Genomic DNA, 24,632 nt, shown 5'->3' with positions numbered 1-24,632 from the left:
TATGTCAGATGATGAAACTCCCATGGTTTAAGAGTTGCATGTGCCTTATAAGTAAGATTCCTTCCAAGCTAGTGCCACATAACGATCACAGATAGAATGTCATCCAACAGTAAGTGATTGCAGAGTACCCTCAAATGTTTGTTTTCAGGGGAAGAACATGAGTCTGAGGTATGCTAGAAACATCAGGGTATTTAATGCACATTGTCTTCAAACTTGAATTGTTCCATTTTTGACATCTAGCATGTGAGAATGTTTGCACTGTGTGCGGCAAGCTGTATTTTGGTTTTTAGTTGCACAGCTCTGATGTTTTGGACCACTGAAGGATTGTTCCAAACAGGCTGGTATTGAACACAGCATCACTCTGCTTTTTTATTAAAGTTTTTCTAAAATAATGAAAAATTGCAAAATTATTGATATTCTGTAAATTTACTTTCTGTGTGCTCAGGTGTTTGTTAATGAAATGGAGAAGATTGAACCATCACTGAAAGAGATGAAGGAAGTAGAGTCTACTTTAAGTCGTCAGCCTATTGCAGGCATAAATACTTGGGCAAAATCTAGGCTAGTAGACTGCCAGACACAATGGGAAAAACTGAGCAAACAGGTGAGTTCTCCATATATTGCTAGTGCTTACTTGTTAATGCAGCTGTTTTTTCAGTTTAGCATGGTGAAGAGGTAAACCAGTGAGATGGTTGGATGAATGTTTTACTTGTTCTACTGTCAAAGTGGCTGAAATCCATCTTGTCCCAGTAAATCCTTCAGAAGTGCGAATATGTTAGGGGATACCTGTGCAACAGTAATTTTGTTTAAATATGTGTACTTCTCAGTTCATGTGCTGCTTGCAGTCTAGTAGCTTGTAGATAAAAATGAAGTTGTTTACTTTCTCTCATGCTGCTTTATCCCTTTTCAGGAAAAAAAAAAAAAAAAAGCCTGACCTTCTTCTGTTGTCCCTGAAATCTGGAATATTATTCTGAACCTGAGTAATTTCAGCCTCTTTCCAAGCAGCTTTGAAAAATAAATAGCTATAAATAGACTACCACTTCAGTCTGGAGTATGTGGGTGTTTCTTTTGGGTGGAAGGTTTCTGCTGTCTGTAGAAACATTTTTCTTTAGTTGCAATGCCTGGCAAGGAGAACCTTGCTGTTGATGAACCTTGATCCAGATTGGCTGGGCCGTGGGGAAAAAAGCGAGGCCTGGAGGAATTTAAGTGCTCTGTATAAAGATGTATCTAACTATATGATATCTGTGAGCAGACGAGTGTTCTCCCTAACCCCCTGCAAAATATGACTGTTTTCTTAGGGATTGTCACCAGTTTACATACGACGAGAGAACAAATGTTTCCTCCTTCCTTCACCTCTAGGTTTTGTTGATCTGATAAAAATGGTTCATGAATGTGTATGTGTGTATAAAATTTGAATTATTTTTGCTAATTAAAAAGGCCTGAAAAATGTTTTGGTATTAAATGTTTTAACAAACACATGTAGTTTTTCGTATAGAAAAGGATATATAAGTACCTAAACTGCTGTTTCTTTTTTCACCTCGGATTCTAGATCATTAGTCAGAAAAATCGCCTGTCTGAAAGTCAGGAAAAAGCTGTAAATCTGAAGAAAGATTTGGCAGAGATGCAGGAATGGATGACCCAAGCTGAAGAAGAATATTTGGAGAAAGATTTTGAATACAAGTCCCCTGAAGAGCTAGAGAATGCGGTGGAGGAAATGAAGGTCAGGAATACCAGGTCATTATAGAGACCTGATTAAAGGGAAACAAAACTTAATGATTTCTAGGGGTGACCTTTTGTGGAATTATTATCTGTATGGAAAGGAGCTCAGGTCACGGCAAGATTAGTGGTGTTTTTCAGTTTTGCTTCATGGATTTTTTTTTGTTTTAAAGCACAAATTATAAAAGCAGATGTTCTATTTGGCTACGAGGCTTAGGGATTTCATAATGAATAGTGGCATGCAGAGTCTGCTAAGCCAGGCTTGCTATGTATAGTGCATTTAACCCCGAGAATATGGAACCTTATTACAGGAGTAGAAACTTGAGAAAGAAAGAAAATGTGCTATTCTATCTGCCTAAATTAGCAGTTGGAAAAACATATTCTTCTGATTCCAGCTGTTGGGCTCCAGTTTCTTGTCCCGTGATATAGTAGCTCCATATTTAGAAAAACAATTTAAAACAGTTTTGTTTTGAAGGTTATCTTGTGTTCATCATCTGTTGCAAACAAAAAAAGCTGGTCCTTGGTTCTTGGTAATTTTGAGACGATGGCCAAAAAAAAAATGGGGAAGGAGTTATTTTTGTTTCAATATAAATTACCAGTTGAATAGGTAATTTTCCTGGATGTATGTACAGAGTAAACAATAATTCTCTCTGTTTTTAAACGATTTAATGAGAATTCAGGCATGTCTTGACAAATATTTTGAGTATTCACTACAGTGTTACGCAGTGGAGTATAAAATAAAGGATTTTTTTCCCTCTTTACAAGTGCTTTGACAAATCTACTTGAAGTTCTGAATTTTTCTTTTTGAAGGGGCTTTCTGAAGCAGTTTTTTAACAAGTGTTTTAATACATTCATGTCCTTTGAAGCCATTTGAGGTTTCATAGTCTGACAGCCTGCTAAACACATGCCAAGAAAAAGAAAGAACCCTCTTTTGATTAAGAGAGACTTTTAGCACAGTTACCTCTGTCAAATCCAGATTGTATTCTGTGCTTTTTAATTTGGCAGGTATGTCAGTGAATCTGTAAGCCTGCTTTAATGTTTGCATATCATCTTGTATTTGCATTAAGAATATTATGCTGAGACTGCCTCTCTAGTATTGGGAAAGAGTGTTCTCTGTATATTTGACCAGGAGCATTTTCTTGCATAAGGTCTTGAAAAACACTCCAGCTTGCCTAATTCTGCTCTCATTTGAATGAAGAGTGAAACTCTCTAATTTGAAAGAGTAAATTTAAGATGAGGGTAGGTTGGTTTTGATAATCCTCTCATAAAGTAGTATGTTCCCCAGGATTCTATCCTTTGCCTGTTCATTAACTGGATTTTTTTGGGATTGATTTACGTTTAGACATCTGGAACAGCATGCCCAACAATAATGCTGTCATGTGCTAAATTCTACTATAAAGTTCAGTGCCTTACATACCAGAGGTATTTCAGCTTCATGAAACTGTCCTTGAAACCTGAAAAGAAAAAAATGAAGGACGATCTCTGTTTCTGCTTCCTTCAGGTTGTCTCCGTGTAGACCAGTCCAAGTCTGTCTCTTATCTGTCTTCCAACTATCCTACTTCCTAAATTCTGATTAAGGCAAAATTCAACAACCAATAATATGATCTCTGTAGGCCTATGTGCTGGGAGTTGTTGTGTTGTGCTTATCCTGTATGTTTTTTTACCAAGCTCTTCTGAATGCAGATAGGTTGAAGAAATTCTTCTCCTTGGTCCTTTTTGCATGGTCCTTCAGCCCACCCAACACCTGTGGGAGAGGTCCTAACTTTTTAGTTTCATGTCCTGGGTAATTACTTCTTTACTGGATAACTTTGGAGACAGTTACTGAGATACGAGTCTCGTAACTTCTGTAAATTCACCCTACGTTTTTCTCCCTGATAAGTTTGTGTTTGTCAAACCTCTAGTTTTTTTCTTTCTTTCTTCCTTTTTTTTCATATCTGTATGCTAAAGTGGAAATAACACTGATTTTTTTTTTTGGCTTTGAGTCATGGATTTTTAATGAACAAACTGCAAATGGTAAATATGACTATATGTTTAATGAAATTGGATTTTTGATGCTCACTAGTATCATTTGAATTCTTTGCAAGTTAACGCCATATTTGCTGTGCTCAGGCTCAAAACTACTTCAGCAACTACACTTATGAAGTCAAACTGCTGATCTATGGTTTGAATGGTGAATAGCTGAATGTGTGGCAAATGAATTGTGTAATATGTTTCTTTGGGCAGAGAGCGAAGGAGGATGTGTTGCAGAAGGAGGTGCGGGTGAAGATTCTCAAAGACAACATCAAGTTGTTGGCTGCTAAAGTGCCGTCTGGCGGTCAGGAGCTGGCGACTGAGCTGAATGTTGTGCTGGAGAACTACCAGCTACTGTGTAATCGGATCCGGGGGAAATGCCACACTTTGGAGGTAAGAGTGATAGCTCTCAACTAAACAAAACTGAGACAGATGATATGAAAAATAGAGAAGGATGCTGAAAATGCCTGATAGTGTCGTTGAATCCAGTAACTTCGATATAAATGCATTTTGCTTTGGTGCCTTTCTGAGACTGGAATCCATGAGAAACCATCTGAACTTGCTTTTAAAATCTGTACTGTAATCAACACTTGTGCAAATAAGTAAGCTTGTCTCACAGCTCTCTTATCTATCCTTGCCTCTTCCAAAATGACAAAAGGAAACTTCTCAGAGGTTAGAGGTTGACATACGATGATAATTAGAACAGGTTGGCTATAGTTTGGGGTAGGCTGTGTATGTCCTACATTTCAGGACAAGGGGATAAATTTTGTTATATTTTTAAATTATTATAAGAATCTAGATATCTGATATTTTAGCCGTAATTTAAAGATTTCTGTGTCTGTTTTAGTAACAAGGTAAAAAGAAATATGCAGTAGTTGTGGATTTTTCTGTCTGGAATGTACTGTAGAATGGCATGTTTTTGAATGCGTTCTATCTGCCTATTTTAGGTGAATATCTTTCAAATATATTCCTTTTGAGCTGTTCATAGTATACATGGGCTATGCATGGCATTTTAGGTTAATTGCAGTTTTTCCTGTTGCTTCTAGGAGGTGTGGTCCTGTTGGATTGAGCTACTTCAGTATCTTGATTTAGAAACAGCTTGGCTAAACACTCTGGAAGAAAGGGTGCAAATGGCAGAAAATCTGTCTGATAAGTTTGATGTTGTCAATGACGCTCTTGAGGTATTGTAGTTATTCTATAAGATTAGTGATTTTTCAGATAGTCACATTTAAAAAAAACAAACACGAATTATACACTTCAGTAAAGTACTGCATTTTGTGTAGAATATTCTGATTCTTCACGGTAAATGAACATATTATTCTGAGTTTGGAACAGGTATTTGTAAGATTCCACCCCCCAAAAAAAGATGTTTTGTTGTTTGTAACTATTGCACCATATTTGGTACCATGAAGAGGTAACATTGAACGCTGTCTTTTGTCCTGTGTAAATTGATTAATTCCTTCCAGCACTACAGTATGAAATAATGATGAATAGGTGAGAAGTGCTGTGAAGTTTAGTTATCCAAACCAAAACCACTACTGTAGTTGCCTTGTGCCACTGTGGATTAAACCATAACTAATTCATGCTTTTAGAGAACTCTCAAGACATTTGAAGTGTACAAACTTCTGTGCATGCAGCCACATTTCCGCCTCTAAAAGTGCAGAAATATTCAGTGCCTTGATCTTCAAAACTGTCTCTGCTAATTTCCAGTCCCTGGAATCAGTCCTGCGTCATCCAGCTGATAATCGAACCCAGATTCGGGAACTTGGGCAGACACTGATTGATGGAGGGATTCTTGATGATATCATCAGTGAAAAATTGGAGGCGTTCAATGCTCGCTATGAAGAATTGAGTCACTTGGTAAGAATTTGGGGGCAGGGTTCAAGAAGACTGAGTTTTTCAGCTCAGTGGGCTGAAGTGATTCCTGTTAGATAGCTAAATTCATGGGTGCAGGGCTGCAATACAGGAAAAGAGGAAAAATGCCAGCTGCTTTCAATTTGGAATAATGGCCTAAGAGGAAGATACATTTTTCACCTTGTTCCAGTCATGTTTTGTTTTGCACATTTGCATTCCTGCCTTCCTCCCACTTCCCTCCACATTTTGCAGATAATTTTGACTAAAAAATAATTTCTGATATCAAGAGGGACAGTTCGATAACTGAGGTTAATATTCTCTTACTACTGCCATAAATACCGGTGTGCTGCTCACTAACCGTAAAAATGAAGAACATGAATAGTGATGTTTTCACTCTTTGAAGTGGCTAGGAATGTCACACAGAAATAAGGAACAGAAAGAAAGCATTCTTTCCATTCCCCATCTATTACATCCCCTTCCTCTTCTCATACTTCTGTCTCATCTGTTCTAAGTTTACTGTGTAGAAGAGGGCTAGCTGTATTTCACATTGCATAAATTTGTTACTTAAGTTCTCTATCCTGGTAATGCAGGCCCTTGCCAGATTTCTTGCCAGATTTGTAGAACTAGAGTTTTTTTTTGTTTTTATTTTTTTTATTTTTTATGTCAATACCAAAATGTAGTCAGAGAGAATTTCGGTTGATTCTCATTACAGCGAGCAGCATGAATGCACTGCCCTCAGCTGGGGGTTACGTGCTGTCAGGCAAGTGAACATTCACTGTTGTTTTTTCTGTTGCAGCACTTCATTGCCATATGAAAGCTATCAGCTTTTGCAGCTGCAGTGCTGACATCCTGGGCTGTTGCTTTCTTGCTAAATCTGAGTGTGTGTGTTTTATGTATGTACACGCCTGCTGGCTTGTGTGTGCTAATGGGGAATTTGTGCTCCCTTGCAGGTAGTGCTGTTTCAGATGAACTTAGAAGTTTTTGTGTTGAAGGGAGGAGCAATGGGGGGAAGGAAATGTGAACTCTGTTTTCACACTTTAACAGAAAGACATAATTTACTGTTTTGAAAGAAAATGTGCAGGTTTACACAGGAAACAATACTAAGCTGTAGTGTATTACAAAATTCCTGATTCCCAATGACTAGGTAATTTTTGAAATGTCTAATTATAACAGCATACTTTCCTCCTGAGGTGACAGGAGAGGGCTGTTTTCCCTATCTTATGTGTAGCAGCAGAACTCTCCTTTCATGTCACTATTTGTTTGTCAGTTGCTGGTATAAATCACATAGCAGGCTTTTTTGTTTTTTAGACAGTCTTCCTGACATAGAATTTTTTTGGATCTCCCCCACCTTGTTTCGAGAAAGATTAGTATCATTCTTAATGAACAACTGCTTCCTCTTGTCTTACCTTTCTGTCCCATTAAGGCGGTAAGCCGGCAGATCGCCTTGGAACAGCAGCTTCAGACCATGCGAGAAACCGACCACATGCTGCAGGTCTTGCAAGAAAACTTAACAGAACTGGACAGACAGCTGACTTCGTATCTGACTGATAGGATAGATGCCTTTCAGATGCCCCAGGAGGCCCAGGTATTACAGTATAGCTTTCCTCTAGAAAGCAGTTTAAATTTCGGATAATAGTGCTCAGCTTAGATGTAATAATTCATTTCAGTCCTGTGCTGATGTACTAAGTGAAAGCTTTTGTAATCTGGATTGTTTTCCTGTTGTAAGAAAGTTGTATTGCATAACAATCTTAATAGCTTTCAATTTAGCAAGCTGTGACCAGAGCCATATTTTAAATACTTAAATTTAAAACAAAATAAATGCTGGGTAGCATTTAACTTTTACAGAGCAGATTGACTTCTGGTGGGTAGTAAGCGGTAAGCATACTCCTCTTCCCCTCTCCTCTGGATGTCCTGTAACATTTTTTTCCTTTGTTTTTATGATGTGGCAGAAAATTCAGGCTGAGATAGCAGCTCATGAGTCTACCTTAGAGGAGCTCAAGAAAAGTGCTCGCACTTTCCCTCCTGCTTCACCTGAATGCAGATCTCCCCGAGGTGGAACTCAGCTGGATGCACTGCAGGTAAAAATATGAGGGTCACACTCAGAATTTAAAGTTGAAGAGCTGGTGGTTTTCAATTACACACTGCTATTGTCAGCCCGTAAATTACGTGGTGTGTTTGACCAAATCTCTAAGATAAAGAGCATATGCTTTTATATGCTATCATTAGGAAACAAGGACAACTAAATGAATTCAATAAAGAAGCTGAAATCCCATAAGTATCATAGAAACAATACTGAAAGTTAAAAAGTCTCCGCATTTTAGTAGGATGTATGCTTTGAAAGTGAAAGAGAGAATTATAGCTCTTGTGCACCACAGAGATTAGAAATAAGTGATGGAATTTGGCTTTGCAAATAGTGTTGACATGCATACTGAGTTGTGGTGGCATGAGAGATGGGTTAAAACCTGCAGAGTGAGATGCTTTAAATATTTTATTAAAGTACATATATTTAATTTAAGTCTTTTTTTAACATAATGTTCATTAAAACAGAGAAAACTTCGTGAAGTGTCTACAAAGTATCAGCTTTTTCAGAAACCTGCCAACTTTGAGCAGCGTATGTTAGATTGTGAGCGGGTGTTAGATGGTGTAAAAGCAGAACTTCATGTCTTGGATGTGAAGGATACTGACCCGGATGTAATCCAAGCTCATCTGGACAGGTGCATGGTAAGTATACAGTGTTCATAAGTCACCGGGATTGGTTCTTTAATGTGTGATTCTGCTAGCCTAAACCCTCTCCTGAGGAAACTTAGCTTCAGTTCCTGATTGAAGGAAACACTGCTATAACTTTTCATGAAACACCAGCAGAACAATTGAAAACTAAAAGCCCATACTTATTTTGAGTGAGAATATGGACATAGAAGTAGTGGCTTGTTGATCACAAGATGTGGTGGAATACCCGAGTTTTATAAACTCCCCTCCCTGGCTCATGATAGTTGAAGAGGCATGACTCCAGGAGCAAGTTTGCTTGGTTCTTTGTATTTGTTTTGTTTAAATACTATACATAAGATCTAGCACAGACCACAATGTTAGCCATACAGTATGTGTTGATGTTATGGAGTAAACACATAAATTTTACTTTTGTAAAAATAAAAGTAAAAATGGAATAAATAAATATGGAACATCATGAGGTTGAAATATACTTGACAGACATTTTTCTCATTGCCCACTGTTACCTCTTTTGATTTGCTCTTAATCCACAGCTCAGGTTTAATTACACCAAATCAATCAATCTGAAAATTTAAATTACAAATAAATCACTACTGTACATATTTGTGCTTTTAGAAACTCTACAAAACCCTCAGTGAGGTGAAATTGGAGGTTGAAACTGTCATCAAGACAGGAAGGCAAATTGTACAGAAGCAACAGACAGATAATCCCAAAGGAATGGATGAACAACTGACAGCACTGAAATTTCTTTACAATGACTTGGGGGCACAGGTAAGAAAACTAAATCTGTATGCGATCATTTATATGCATGTACATTCCCTTCTTTATTGTTTTGATGTCAGATGACATTTTACTATGATTCTGCAGCTGATAGGCTATTTGCTACATACGTTTACAGGAGAAATTTTTTTTCCTGCCAAAATTAAGACAGATGTTGAAGCAGACTTGGGCCTGTTCAATGTTCTGTGGGTAAATGCATAGATGACATTGTTGAAATGGGCCTTAGAAAGTATTTTACTTTTGTAAAGTGCAGAATGCTCAAGGCGGGTATTCTAGTGGAACCTGTGCTGGTAACATATGAGGACAGTAAATTAGGGAAGGACAGAAAGGCAGGGTTATTTACAGTATAAGATGACAATTTTGTTTGCGTCTCCGAATGTATTTTTTTAGATCTTCAAAGAGTGTATCATTTTCAATAAGTACATGCAAACATTAAATTGAGAAAGAACAATTTTTTGAAATGTCAATTGATTCTGACTTCTGTGGTTGGTTTTATTCTCAAGTGTTAAAGTTTGACCAGACTAATTGTATAGGCAGTGTGAAATGGAATTGATTATACTGCAGCAAACATCACATTTCATATTCACTTTACTGAGTGGTTTTCAAGGGCAGACTAGATTTTCAGTGAAACTTTTCTTTTTAGCTTTCTGTATCAGGTCTGTCCAAAAAATAAAAAAAAAAATCTGAATTTTATCTATGTGAGTGTGTGTAGTTGCATTCTATATCCCTTTGAGTTTTAGTTAAAGGTCATAACAAACATAGTTTAAACTTCAGTTTGGTGATTATTATTATTAGCTATAAATAAGTGGTGTGCATTTTTTTTAAAGTGTATCTTAATTTAAAATTATTCTGGTTCTATATATTCTGCTTTATATAGTAAAGTTCTGATGTCTATAACCAATTTTTCAGGGTCCTTCGTAGTGCAAGGCAGCTTTAAAATGCCAAGATTGATGTATTCAAGTGAATATTTTAGTTGATTAGCCCTTTCATTTTTGCTCTTTTAAATTCTTTCTTGTTTTCTTTGTTTTATTTTTCTTGTTGTAGGTCACAGAAGGAAAACAAGACCTTGAAAGAGCATCTCAACTGGCACGCAAAATGAGGAAAGAGGCTTCCTCTTTGTCAGAGTGGCTAGCTACCACTGAGGCAGAGCTAGTGCAGAAGTCCACTTCAGAGAGCTTGCTTTCTGATCTGGATGCAGAAATTGCCTGGGCTAAGGTGAGCATGCTTTAAAAATATGTAGAATAAATGAGCATTTTTAACATTACATCAATGCTATGCAGAAATGACTGAGAATTTAAATCCCTGTAATTTGTTCCTAAATCCCATCTCATGATGAAATTTTAGTAGATTCAGTAGGTCATATACAGTAGTTTACTGAATGTAATCTGTTTCATCTCAGGCATCTTGACTCAGATGCCCAGTGAAAAACTAAAAGATATTACTGCATATTTAGTATTAATAGTATCTAAGTGACTTAGTGTGTCTCTAACAGTTCATAGGTGTAATATTTGTAATTCTCAGGAAATATAATTTGGGGCCGTATAAAATATTTTACTGGGACAGCAAATTGAAAACTCTTAGGTGTTTGTAATGAGAAGTTGAGTTTTTAACTTTTCATTGAAACAGCTCTGTCTTCAAAATTGACTTTGTAAAACAAAAAGCTCCAATATTTCCTTATTTTCTTTTATATCCATAAACTGGAACTTTTCAGAGAAGGAGAAGAATGAGTTCTAATTATTCTGAAGAAAAGCATCCATTTTCTTGCACTGGGGAAACTTGTATGTGTGATGGTTGGAGTTAGGAATAAATGTCAGTTGATACGCTCCAGCAATTCTGATCTTTCCAGTCTTTGATTTCTGTCCTTTTGGAGATACCTTTTCCTTTTGGAGTAGGTCTGTGAACAATCTTAAAATTTCAAGCTTACAAAATTAGAAAAGCATCTAATTACAATCTGTTCTCACCAGTTTGACTCAGGATTAACAATCATTAGTACTACACTTCTGCTGTGGGAGTATTCCTAAGATTTATTTCTAAACAGGCATGTGCAATAGTTACTGAAATATATTTACTTATACCTTTGTAAGAAATGCAAATAATTCATGAGCTCTTAATGCTGCACCACCAGGAGGGCAAACCCTTTATGTTGCATGAAAAGTAGTCCTTTCCATCCTAATGTTTTCTGGAGGTAATTTTAGAATGTAGCAACTTGGAAGGTTTTTGCTTTCTCTAAGATAATAAACTAAAATAAATTATTTAACTCACAGGTAATAAGATGTTCAAGAAGCTCCAGACATTATTTGTGATTAAATGCATTCTTTCACACACTGTACACTGACTTCAAACAGTTTTCTAAATAGCTGGATGTTATCAATAATAATTGGAGATATTGTATGGCAGAAGATGCTGCTTTCTGTATAGAAACTATACACTGATATTCAAGAGATGGCATATTATTTAATTCTTATGTCTGGCTCACTTGCCTTTGTGACTGGGAGTAGTTTGCAGTGTGCTGTGAATGGTTCCTTCTTGTTTCAGAATGTGCTGAGAGAGCTGGAGAGGAGGAAGGCTGATCTGAAGAGCATCACAGAAAGCTGCACTGCACTCCAGGCTCTAGTGGAAGGGAGTGAGACTTCCTTAGAGGAGAAGCTTTGTGTCCTAAATGCTGGCTGGAGCAGAGTTCGGACTTGGACTGAGGACTGGTGTGACACCTTGTTGGTAAGTTGCTTGTGACAAATACTGCAAGTGGTTTTCCCTTCACACTCTAGGAGGAATTGGAATTTGTGTCACTTTGCTGAGATGCTAAGCTTCTATGGTGCTTCATGGTCTTAAAGGAACATAGTAACCAGAAATCCATTCTATGTAGATGAAGAGGTGATTGTGGAGGGGATACGCAATGAGGAATGTGGGAAACTATTTCACAAGGTTTTAGACATGCTGATAGGCGTTGGTGCCATGTGCTCAGTAGAACTGGGTTAACGCTCAGTGGGTAGGAGATGAAAATGTGGCATATGGATGTGAGAGTGGTGAAGTTAGGTAGACATCCCAGGCAGACTGTTAACTTGACTAAGTGGGAATAACTTGCTTCAGTTGCAGAGAATAAAGCTGTTGGCTTAGTTCTACTTTTGTTTGTCTTTCTTTCTCCTGGCATCAGTGCTAGGACTCTTTTCTGGGTTTTCACTTTCCCTAGACCTTGTGATATGACTTTGTCTTTTCTATGTAAATATGCTTAGTGAACTGTCCTGGTTTCAGCTAGGATAGAGTTAATTTTCTTCTAAGTAGCTGTTTCATAGCAGCTTACTGAGAGCCCAGAAGGCAGATCTTGTGTTTTCTGTGTAACTTTCTTTAAGGTCCTGGATTTATTAACGTAAATAGAAAACAAACTAGAAAAACAAAACTAATAAAACTAGCCCCAAAAGGATTGCTTTCCCAGAGGTTGCTGTGTGTGCTTCTCTTATTCAGGCTGGAAGAAACCTCTCTGCAAGCTCTAGCGTGAAGAGAGTGTTTCTGTGTTGATAGCCCTCCTTGGCACCCAAATCATGGCTGTTTAGTAGGCATTTGTTAACTTCCTAGCTGTTTTCAACAAAGCAATTGGGACGCTCTATCAGCCTATTGCTCCTTCGGACAGCCCATAAGTGCAAATGTTTAAGCATATGCCAACTCTGAATTGAGGCTAGCTGTGTCTGTTTGGCTGAATAAATGGAAGACTAAGTGTATTGCAGCCTACGGCTGCAAGTTTTGCTAAATGGACATGAAAGAGTCTACAATTGATCTTCGTATCAGACTGACATTTTCAGATAGGGTATTGCTATGTTCAGCTAGTTTGATATTCCTCCTTCAGAAGGTGATATGGGCTGAACCTGTGGAAACTTTGGGAAAGACCCAGAAGATGAGTCTTGTGGATCCTGTTCAGTGCCTGTTGCAGGTGATAAAATTCGTTTCATAATTTGATGATGTCCATCTTAGGAATAGTAAGGTAGTTTACCTTTATAATGCTGCAAGAATGAGCCACAACTAAAAGCTTTCTAAATTAATTTTATTACCCTTGTGTACTGTTAGATTAAATTGTTCTTTCTGTAGGGGAAGAAACAAGTTTGTTGATACAGAGAGCAATCCTCCCTTTCTTCTCCTCCCTTTATGGTGTTTGTCTAAAAAAGCAAAAGCTCAGCTCCTATTTATTTGAATAATAAGCTGCATGCTTAAGCAGGATGATACTTCACTAAATACAATAGATTTGCTTCATCTTAGATGATCAGAAATGTACCATCAATCCTGATGCCTGTCCACCAGGATTTTGACCAACTGCTTCTGTATTTACGGGAAGTAACTCTTCATGAACATTTCATGGCTGCATTTTTTTGCTAATAGCTGTCAATTTTTTGGGTAAATGTAGTTGCTTCTACATCTTTCTACCTTTTTCTCCTCTTCACAGCTGACCAGGTTTCATATATGGTAAACAGTCTTGCAAATTAATCTTCAAGTCCAAAAATTCGCCTTTTTGTATTATGTCTTTCAGCCTATTTTCCTTTGTCTCCTCTTTTCTGTTCCTAGATTATTATTTCCTTTTAAAGGCATAAATCTTTTCATAAAGTATTACTGCTATTTCTGTTAAGACCTTCCTATGAGAACTTTGGAATTTGCCCATATCTGTAGACAGAAAAAATGTGTTTCTGTCTTTTGGACCTAACATTACAATTTCCAACTGCATAAGAAAGGAGGCCTAATTAAAATGTCAATAATGTGTTTTTTCCCAAGAGGAAGAAATATTTTAATATCATCAGTAAAATATGAAAACCTGCATATATTATGATTTGTAGATTTTGTTGTAATATGCTTCTGGTTAAAAAAAAAAGCCAAACTAACCACACATAACGTGTACTGTTCTTTCTGCTGGCAATAACTGAAAAAATGTGTTTGGTTGAGAGAGATGTGGTCTGGCTGTAATGTTGTAATACACTGTATGTCTGTATTTGGACAAACCAGCTCAGCTATTTCTGTTTCTCTTTTTATGAATTATGAACAATAATATTGAAGGGTCTGGAATGAAAATTGCAATTTTGTAAATACCTACTGAAGGTGAAAGGTACAATCTAATTTTCAGTGTTTCTTTACAAGGTGTATTCATAACAGTTTCTATTCCACTGATCTACTTTCTACTCAGAATTGTGGTTTTTTTTTTTTTTTTTTTTTTCTTTTCACATTGATAGATCTTTTTAATCTTTTTCCAGAATCATCAGAGTCAGCTGGAAATCTTCGATGAAAATGTTGCCCACATAAGTACTTGGCTATATCAGGCTGAAGCTCTTTTGGATGAGATTGAGAAAAAGTCAGCAAGCAAAAAGGAGGAAACTGTGAAGGTAGGAAATCTTGCATTTTAAGGGGGAAGCTGTCAAGTCAGTTTTGGATTCTAAATTAAATCAGTTCAGGTCTGCTGCCTGATTTGTTTTTTTTTGTTAATACTTTTTCCCTTTCCTGGTGTAACCATGTGCTTTTTCTTTCACTTAGCGTTTAACATCTGAATTAGATGATGTTAGTCTGAGAGTGGATCATGTGCGTGATCAGGCTATCATCCTAATGAATGGTCGAGGAGTGTCATGCCGTGAACTTGTTGAACCCAAGCTGGCAGAACTGAACCGTAACTTTGAGAAGGTCTCTCAGCACATCAAAAGTGCCAAGGTGAGGAGAGTGTCACAAAACATGCATTGGGTGAGGTGAAGAGAGTGTCACAAAACATGCATTGGGTGTCAAAACAATGACAGATACTTTGGGAAATAGATCTGTGTTAAAATGTCACTTACCTGCTTTTGATTCTCTGTTAAGTGTAGATATTTACAAAAGATTTTCTTGTACATTATTTTTTGTTGTTACTTTGCAGATGCTTGTTGGACAAGAACGACTGCCAGTCACGTCAGAGCCTCATGAAGTCAGAGTGGCTTTTCCAGACCTGGAAAAATTTGAGAGTGACTTGCAGAACATGTTAAAAGTTGTGGAAAAGCATCAGGAGTTGAGTGAGGGTGATGAAAAGGTTTGTGAGCAATGGAAGAATTAAATAACTGACTAAATCTGTTTTGTCCATGTTACGTTCACTCTGACTACCAGGGGGAGTTCTGAGAAAGTCTTTTTAAGATAGGACTCAAAAATGAAGGGAATCACTAGATGTTTGAAAGATTCTGCAGTTTTCCTATACTTTTCGCATAGCTGCTCCTTCTTGGTTCATGCTTTAAGAGTAACTAGTGCTGTGTCAGTCTGTATTTTTATCATGGTTTTACATAATCTGTGCCAGGTAGTGAAATCTGATGTACATCTCTTTCCTCCCCTTCTATTCAAAGTGGCTGTTTACAAGGTTTGCTTACTGTGAAAGTAATATGGTGCAAAATGTTTTTTTTTTTTCCCTCCCTCTCCTCTTCTTTCTCCTTCCTCTCTTCTTCCCATTTAATTGTCTGAACTTAGCTGGATCAAGAAAGAGCTCACATTGAGGAGGTTTTACAGAGAGGAGGGCAGCTGTTACAGCAGCCTATGGAGGACAGTAAGAGAGAGAAGATCCGCATGCAGCTGTTGCTTCTGCAGACTAAGTACAACAATGTACAGGTATGATTATGATAATTATTACAGTTAGAGCACACTTTTGCTGTTTTCCCTTTGGTATCCGACTTACAATCTGGTTATAACTTTTTTTAGTGTGTAAGAGTCTCCGTGGAAGAGTTAAATGTGCATGCACACACATGACTCTGAATCTTTGCAATTCCAAAATATGAATTTTGTCATTACAGAGTTTTGGGATAGTGGTTTTGATGTTGAAGTCCTTTTTACAGCTTCACAGAGGGCCGCCCTATGGATATATCCAGGGTGTAAATGTGTCTTTACACAGATGGGTGCAGGCAACTGGGCATTTGCTCCAGATGTCTTTGCTGGCCATCTGGCAAGGATTTATCTCCACCACAGGGCTGTGTTAAGAGTAGCTCATAGATGCACGTACACAAACATATTCATGGAGTTCTCAAGTGGAAGTGACCCCAAATACCTCTCTGTTGCTGTAGTGGGTATTATCAGCAATTGCTGACTCTAGTATGTAGTGGTGCTTTCACATAAGTCGTATTAGAAACGCTTTTTGTGTAGGACAGAGGGAATCTATATTCTTATACTCCTTTCAGCTCACCTGAATATTAGAGTTGGTAAGATGAGGTATAGCTCAGATGAGGTGTAGCTCAAAGACAGAATAAGACTGTTAGGCAGGCTTTGATACAATCTGTGCAGATAAATAGAATGTGTCTATTTTTAAAAAATTAAGTGGCTTCTACTGTTGTATATTTTGGAATTTCTCTCATCAAATGAATTCCTCGGATAGTTTGTTTTTAAGATAAATAAGACCTGTCCTGTTCATTACTTCCCTCTTCTCATACTGTTTTTCCCATTACATTGGATTGTAGGAGTGCAGGTCATTTCAAAGGAGGCAGGTGGTGGAACTCTCTCCAGTGTTTTCCCAGTACAAGAAGGACCATGACACTCTAATGAAGTGGCTGGATGAGACCGAGCCCCGTATGTCAGGGCTGCAAGGAATGGAAGATGAACAAAAACTGCAGGTAAATGAGACTTTTTTCCTTAGAGCAAACAGAGTGAAGGCTATGTATGAACTTCAGAGATATATTAGGGTTTATGGATATTCTGTTGATAATTTCTTGGGAAGAAGTGTGTTCAAAATAACAGCATTCGTTTTTCAGTAGGAAATGATCTGCATATACCAATTTGAGTTTCTACCTAGCAAACGTAGGTTCAAAATGCTCCAGCCATCAGGCCCAAGTCTTAGAGTGGTTAAATCAAGACAGTTTCTCTTGTCAGTCTTGCACACGGGGAATATGTTTATCTGTTTTTGATACCCTGATTAAAATAGCTTGATTCAAAGTCAGGTTGGTGCAATTATGATAAAAGCCTGTTTAAGGCTTAAATTCGGTGCCTCTGCATGCAGTGGTAGCGATATTGTAACTACTCTGATGCTTCCTTTCACTGCTTCATGTGCTTGCGGAGTGAGAAATACCATCATGTGATTAATACTACTGTACACAGTGAAGATTAAAAAAATGACAAAGGTTGAAGAGTTTCTGATTAGAAGAGTTATGTATCACAGTGTGTGTGAGCGAGTCTTGACAAACAGTTTCACAACAGATTTAATAGGATGTCAGGGTCTGATAAAATTTACTTCCCCAAAAGCTGTATGTCTTAGTTGCTGAGGGTACAGATACCTTCAGTGGTGTGTGTATTTTGTATTGTATTTTATTTGTCTTGCACAGTTGTATTTTATTCTGTCTTGCACACTTCAGAACACTGTGCCTGCATGGTAATTAATTTAATATTTTAGGCAATAACAGTGAGGAGCCTTGTGAAGCAGTAATTTCTTGGACAGGCTTGGGGGCTAGGCACTCTGTCAGGTACTTCAGTTTCTGCATATGAAGCTTTGTAATTAAAACCAATCAATCTCTTTTTGACTGCTCTGTAACTTTTTAACCCAGCACCAATTAACATGGAGGCAGGGGTAAAATGCTCTGGTTCCCTGTGAGACTCATACCATGAAATTGTAATGTGGTGCTCTTTATTCACAGCTGTAGTGCTGTGTGGCTCCAGCTGCCTGCGATTGCTGTCGAGTTGTGGCAGGCAGTCTGCTGTCCTTGGAAGGGTCCTGCCATCTTTGAAGTAAAGCAATATGATTCAGTTGTCTGTTTGACCAACAGCTGCTTTCTGAGTGAATCACTTGCCATCTTGAAAAGAGGAAAATGTGTACCTAGATGTTTTTCCATGGTGGGAACAGTCCGGTTGTGCCGCAGACCGGCCCTCCTTGTCCCTGTTGGTTGACTGGTCTCCTCTAAGGAAGATCCTTTGCCTTCCATAAAGCCCTTGTATTTAGGGATATACTGCAGCTGATCCCTGGCATTTCTGGATAGAGGGAATTCTTGAATTACTGCATCTTGGTATCTTGGGGCTGAATGCAGAAGATCATGTACGTACAGATTGCAACAGCAATTGTCTGTGCCACTAGCCTTCTGGTATTTGAGTGGTAAGCCAGCCTGCCTCAGGTGACCATGTTTTACTTTTGTGGTTTGTTTTCTCCTCTGCTTTACTAATTGATCTGGAACACTTGCCAGGAAGGATGTGCCCCGAGGCTGCTTCTTTTTATCCTTTATTTATTTATTTAATTTTAAGTAGGGACTATACAGTTTTTGTAGGGAGTAATAGTGTTCTGAAGAAAGATCATCACTTCATGTGAACACGGTTGCTTCAGAATTCCCTTGGAGGTAACAGACTTGACTTGCTCTCAAGATTAGGAGGAATCCTAATATTAAAATTCTTAAGAACACCCGTCTACTCCCAATTGTTACCATCTAACCTGTGCTTGGTCCCCTGCCTCTGTTAGTCAGTAAGGGATGATGAAGGTGGGGAAAGGGAAGCCCTGGATGTATCCACAGGGCCCCCAGACTACCAAATAACAAATTGCAGTCCCTTTTGCTTATCTGAAGTCACAGCTGAGAAGCATTAAATGAAATCCTGGCCCACCAGTGGACAGCTGGCTCAACACTTCACCTTGATGTAAAGAAGTTGCAGGCAGAAGAGGAAGAGAAACTACTATTTGGAACAGGGAAAGAAACATTTCAGCAACCAAGCTAGGTAGAAGACTCCAATTAAGGCTTTATGTATACATTATTTACAGTTTTGTGAATGCGTATGGAGGGGAGAACTTACTTATAGTGCTTGAAGGCCATATCCATAAATTGATTTGCTGGAAGTAGCTGGATCATAAGTAATACTCATCATGTATATTTCTAGGGGTTATAGGGCTACAGGTATCTCTGAAATATTGGTAATCCTTCTGCATGTCAAGTACTTCTGAATAACCTTTGCTTTGCAATCCCCATGTGTTAGCTAGAAAAGTCCATGTTGGAAATTTGTAGGGATGCTGTGTATCACCTTAGGTTGCTTCTTTTCTAACCTTGCTTTAGTATTTATTTGAATTATTCTATTCTGGCTTAGCTGAGAATGAGGGGAAGGAAAAATTAAACCCTAGATTGCAGAGGTAATTAGTTGACTAAAGTTCCTGAGACAGTTTTCCACGTTTTAGAAAGCTGTTCTGAAGTGAAAATGATCGTTTTGCAGATGGTAAACAAATTTGCTGCTTCATGCCCAATGCAGTTTTTCTTACAAACTGAAACAGACAAGTGTTATTCCTGTAATAAAGAAAACATGTTTGTTTGCCTATTGTGCTTTTTATAGGGGAAGTTCTGGATTACTTAAGTAGGAACCATTAGCTATGTTGTCCACAAATACGGTGTTTACTGACTTCATTAATTAAGCCAGAAGAACAAATAAAATGGTCGCAAGAGTTTTGCTTCAGCAAATCTTTCTCAGAAACTGGCTATGAAATATTTTGAGTGAGAGAAAGAAGGGGCAAGGATTGGTTAAGAAGTGGGCATTTTCTAATCAGAAGGGTATTTATTTGCAAAGAGAATAAGTAATGTGTGGTGGTCTGAGATAAGACTGGGTTAAACACTTTTGGTTAAAGCTTTTTTTTTTTTTTACATAGTATTTTATGTCGATTTCTTGGGCAGTATTTTCCAAAATCTACTTTGGAAGCAAGTCAGAGTATCTCCTTAGGCTGAATCTTCGGTAGGTTTTGTTTCAAAATATATTTAAATGTGAAAGAGGAAAGAGGACATCTGAAACAAAATATTAAACTGCGTGTTAAAATAGATGCTAAATATGTGAGGAAACATTTATTTGGCCACTGAATTAAAAATATTTTTAGCAGCTCTCATTCAGAGTCCTTGTTTATAGGATGTGCACTTATATTCCCCAATCTTCCCCAGTGGTATATTTTTCCTAGTTTATAAAGAGAGGGCAAATTTAATAAACATGTTCTCTAACCACCGAAATCAAACAGAAAAGAGCAGTTAAGACATCCAGTCAGATCTCCTCCTAAATAATCTTTGATTAACTTTTTGTTTGTGTTTGCCTCAGAAAACAGTTTGCTTGTGTGGTTTGAAAAGAAAAAAAAAATGTGTCTGGGATTTAGGTGTTTGCACTGCATGAGACATAGTTGTGTCAAATTTCTGCTCCTGCAGTTTTTAATGCTTAGTGCTGTGATTTAGAAGCTGCCAGTCTGCGGTGCAAGGTAGAGAACAGCAGAACTCCTAAAACTTAGCTGTAGTTTACAACGCTTACATATGTTCACCCTTAGAAGGAGGGTTGTGAAAGAAGGAAACATCATCTTGGTGATGGGAGGCAGCTGGAAGAGATTAATAATGAGATGTGCTCTGCAGGAACAGCACCAGTAGGAGGAATTCAGCGCGGTGCAGAAGAGCAGCAACTTGGTGCCCTGGATGGGGCTAATGGGGAAGCAGAAAGTTTCAGCACTGTTAATATGTCAGCATCGTTAACAAGTGGAAAGCCACTTCACTGTATGCCACAGATGCTGTTCTAAATCTTGGGCAAGGCTTTTTTTTTTTTTAATTATTATTATTTTCCCTAATGACACATGAAGCAATGTATGTGTAGGAAAATAATAAAGTAAGTCTAGTGATCTGTTCCTTTGGGTGAAGCTCAGTATCTGGACTGTTGCCTGTGTGAGAACGAGACTTGTGGCGTGATGGAGATTTAGAGAAAATGCTTCGCGAAGGTGTTTTAGGCTGCTGCACTGTAGCAGGTATCCATGTGTTTGTTGAAACCATCGTGTCCCACGCTGCTGGGTAGAATAAACTTTCAATTGCATAGACCTTGTCTTCTTTCTGTGGAGGTGGGGCTGCTTCTTCCACAGAAGAATCATACCATTGACAAAGTCTTGGGCATTTGCTCCAAATTTCAGTGATGGAAGCTAGCAAAATATGTACAGCACCTCAAGAAAATAATGTTTGTTTGGGGAGCATCAGGAGCCAAAATGCTGGATTTGTAACTAAACCATATACATTAGTTTAGGGTTTTGGCTGTGCTGCCTGCTTGCATTAGTGTTACTAAATCAAAAGTAATGCTGGTTATTTTATGATGTTTGAGTTTGTCTGTAATACTTGATTTCAGTCGACTCAGCTTTATACTTATGTGCCTGGGCATCCTATTTCTTTGGTGTGCAATGAATGACTGAAAACACACCATGTTTAGTGATAAAGGTCTTGTGGAAATACATCCATGTCCCCAGTTTTGATACAGCAATGACTGTGTACTTTAGATAAATAAAATCCTTAGGAGCATTTAATGCATGAGAAGTCCTGAATGACGAATACTTTAACATACATTTTTGGCTGCAGTTCTTCTGCTTTTTAACTACGTATACCACATATGTCACTCAAATTAACTTGAGGTAACATTTGAAATGCTCAGCAAGGTATGTAGGAGGAAAATGCAGACAGGTGTTCACAGCAACTTTATTAGTGGGGCTTACTATTTTATCTGTTGGCAGCTGTGCTAACTGCCTGCATGTGTGTCCAGTCCAAAGTAATTGCAAAGTAAAATGCAGTGGCTGAAACCACCCTGAACATACGTTTAGTTTGTGCTTTCATACTCTTAAGCATATTCTAAGCCATTGCTCTTAGTAAATTGCACAGACATTTGAGTTCCTCTGTCTGTCTTGCTGATAATTCAATTTCATCAAGTACAGGATGGTGACTTAGAATTTGCTTGAATTCCTCAGTATTTGGAGGTGCGTTTGCTTTTTCGTCGCTGATTTTAAAGAACTGGGCTCTTTTCAAGGATGGTAGCAGAATTCTGTTGGAAAAGAAGCCTTTTCAGCAAGAAACTGTCTTCCATCATCGGAGTACCTGCTTCACACTCTGCTACCTTTGCTACATATGGCAGTGTACAGCTTCTTACAGCTGGCTTCCTCACACTTCAGATTCAGGGTATAATTTGTCATCTAAGGAAAAGCTGCACGAAATTACAGTTCTTGCTTTTTTTTTTTATCTGCTAACATGGTACTTGGCTAGGTAGCCTGGTCTAACAGCCAGAGTAGGTAACAGTTGCCAAGATTTTGAGGAGTTAATATTCATTTTGCAGTAATAAGTGGTACTGTGGTACCGGTAGAGCACTAATTTATTTTAAAATGGTTGGGAAATATTGATGCGGGTGCTTACTGAGAAGAATGTGGAGAGAAAATGAGTCTGCTTCAGTAAACTGGTAACTTACAGGAATCCTTGGCGATGAGGAAGGCAGATAGATGATGGCTTTTAATGGCAACTACATGTAGGTCCAATCAAGAAGTGTAGCTACTGGAGAGATGAGAATCAAGGTGAGAGAAACAACAGCAGTGCCCTTCCCCAGAGTTTTAATAAAGAATAATACAGCCTTACTGTGAAGCGTGCTATTTACTGTTTTGTAACTTGTTTTTTGAATAAATAGAGAAAGTTCTCTGCAGGACTTGGAACTTCCTGAAAAGACAACTTTGCTAGAAAAGCCTTTGTTTTGTCTTTTAATTTAGAAAAATTTAATTGTGAATATAGTCTATTAATTTATGATTTTTTTTCATAATGTTTCTTTCTCTTTGAAATACAAAATGAACTTTCATCCTTCTAGGCAATCACTGTCCAGCAGAGGTTAAAAGGCCACTTTGCCACAGGGGTTAGGACCTTGCCATTTTCAGCTGAATACCTGGTTGAAATCAACAAAGTCTTGCTAGCTATGGCTGATGTTGAACTGCTGCTGAATGCACCTGAGCTAAACACTGGCGTCTATGAGGATTTTTCAACTCAGGAAGATGCACTGAAGGTATTGCATGTCTAAGCATTATATTCAGAGGGAAGGAGGAGAGAAGAGAGTATCAGCAGGAAAAAAATATCTTAGCAGCTGTATAGCTATATTTGTGTTTTTGCCAATTGTGTGCTGGATCAATATACACTGAGAATTACAGAATGAGACAGTTTTGTGTCTAGTTCTTGTTTCTGTGCAGAATGTAATATTTAAATGTACAGTGGAGAAGAGTGGAAGCTGTGGGGAAAAGTTGGGGGCAGGAAAAGGGTTTGACTTTTTAGGTTGGATAAACTGTCAAGTCTTTCATCATGTAGCCTGCATATTATATAGAGAAACACTGAAGCTGATTATAACAGCTATAGCTGTTCTTTGTCATGTAAAAACAATTTCTTACATGGGAAGTGTGAGAAAGGGAGGTTCTTTACTTTTTATGGAGCTATAAATGAGGCAGCAAGACAGCAGTACCTGCTCTGATGAGCAAGAACCAGTATGTGCTCAGTTTTAAGCTCCCGCTACTCCTCATTGCCAGCTAGTGGATTTACCTGTGTGATTAACAATGAGGAAGTATCTAAAAATTTGCTGTTCAAAAGGGGATGAAGAAAGTTTGCTTGAAAATATTGAATCCTGCTGTCAATATGTGAGTTAAGTGCGCAGAAGTCTGAGTCCGCTAGTTAATTCTGAGCATGCAAAGGAGCATGGTGCAGAGATTTCCAGAGAAAACATCCACAGGACAATGGAATTGCACGTGATGTGGTGCAGCGGGGATGTACCTGTGTGGGTTAAGAAGCATAGTGGTGGGGTTCATGTGTCCTTATAGTTGAGGTAGTCAGGCTTTGCCTCTCACCTGAAGCTGGTTCAGCTGTTTCTGCAGCTATTACACGTCCTTTATAAGTTTTTCAGAATTTTTACACAGTCCACTTTTCCCACCTGTTATTCTTTTTGCTGTGTACCTACCTTCTGGCGTCCCATGTGCTTTCCATATGTTTCCCTGATACCTTATTATTCCTGCTGATTAATTCTTGCTTAGCATGGTACTGTGATGAAGGAAACACACTGGCCGCTTTTGTTTTTTCCTGGACATGTTTGTACACAACCTGACACCATGTAATTCCTTTTTAAATAAAAGCAGCTGAATGAAAGGAAGAATAGCTTGCTAGCTCACTTACTAGCTTCCCATATGCTTTATGCTGAGCATTATTTTGAACATTTACCTTTTAATAGCCCAGGAACAGCAGAACATTTGGATTTCAAAGCTGTTTTGCTCCATGAGGCAGTCATGTTTTGTATTTGTTCTTTGTCTTCCTAAACAAATAGGGGAATGATGCCAGTCCAACTCTTTTGTTGATAAGGTTTTCTCTTCATTGTTTACTCTGCATGTTCCCTTAAGTATGACTGGGAGTGTTTATGTTAAGATGGGTTTAAAATACATCATTTAGGTGCAGGTCTCATCTGATTTTGAAATTTTGGTATATTCTAAAACCTTTTCAGAAGAAGCAAATAGCAGACAGACTACAGACTTTTTAGAAGTGTTGAAGTTTTAAATTAAAAAAAAAAAAGTAAATTGCACTGTTTGCAAGGTTGGTTTGTCCTCTGAATGCAAAGGCAGTCTTACAACAGGGTCTGGTCTTAAGGTATATCTGTATCGTAGCTCACTGATATTTGATTTGCATTACTTTAACTTTTTCATTTAAATCTTAAAACTTTTATGTAGTTTTTGCCTTTGCAGTTCTGTGCATATGAGAAATTACATGAAACAAAAACACATATCTTGTAGCCAATTTTTTATGTGGGGAAGGAATATGTACAGTGTCCTCATGATACAGATGTGGATTTGTTTA

The 24,632-nt window shown here is 38.0% G+C and overlaps 1 protein-coding gene and 1 long non-coding RNA gene across 5 annotated transcripts in view; both read left to right on the top strand.

The window, feature by feature from the left end:
* Positions 1–24,632, top strand: part of UTRN (utrophin) — a gene marked incomplete at its 3' end in the record, with an annotated part of 371,669 nt that overhangs the window by 106,983 nt on the left and 240,054 nt on the right. For all 4 annotated transcript variants that reach the window (XM_083828444.1, XM_083828443.1, XM_083828445.1 and 1 more), the window contains 17 exons: positions 446–601; positions 1,547–1,717; positions 3,937–4,116; positions 4,770–4,904; positions 5,434–5,583; positions 7,001–7,162; positions 7,527–7,655; positions 8,125–8,298; positions 8,917–9,072; positions 10,126–10,296; positions 11,617–11,796; positions 14,307–14,435; positions 14,584–14,754; positions 14,954–15,103; positions 15,529–15,666; positions 16,506–16,658; positions 22,621–22,812. In XM_083828444.1, the coding sequence (XP_083684570.1) occupies positions 446–601; positions 1,547–1,717; positions 3,937–4,116; positions 4,770–4,904; positions 5,434–5,583; positions 7,001–7,162; positions 7,527–7,655; positions 8,125–8,298; positions 8,917–9,072; positions 10,126–10,296; positions 11,617–11,796; positions 14,307–14,435; positions 14,584–14,754; positions 14,954–15,103; positions 15,529–15,666; positions 16,506–16,658; positions 22,621–22,812 (2,697 nt within the window). The remainder of the gene's footprint in view (positions 1–445; positions 602–1,546; positions 1,718–3,936; positions 4,117–4,769; positions 4,905–5,433; positions 5,584–7,000; positions 7,163–7,526; positions 7,656–8,124; positions 8,299–8,916; positions 9,073–10,125; positions 10,297–11,616; positions 11,797–14,306; positions 14,436–14,583; positions 14,755–14,953; positions 15,104–15,528; positions 15,667–16,505; positions 16,659–22,620; positions 22,813–24,632) is intronic.
* LOC310896295 lies at positions 18,741–22,229 on the top strand. The gene is made up of 4 exons (XR_014581362.1): positions 18,741–19,550; positions 19,646–19,728; positions 20,661–20,764; positions 21,743–22,229. It is a non-coding gene; the product is annotated as an uncharacterized lncRNA (long non-coding RNA).

This window comes from Anser anser, assembly GCF_964211835.1.
Source record: "Anser anser genome assembly, chromosome: 3".
Lineage (NCBI taxonomy): Eukaryota > Metazoa > Chordata > Aves > Anseriformes > Anatidae > Anser > Anser anser.
This window is presented reverse-complemented; position numbering and strand designations above follow the sequence as displayed.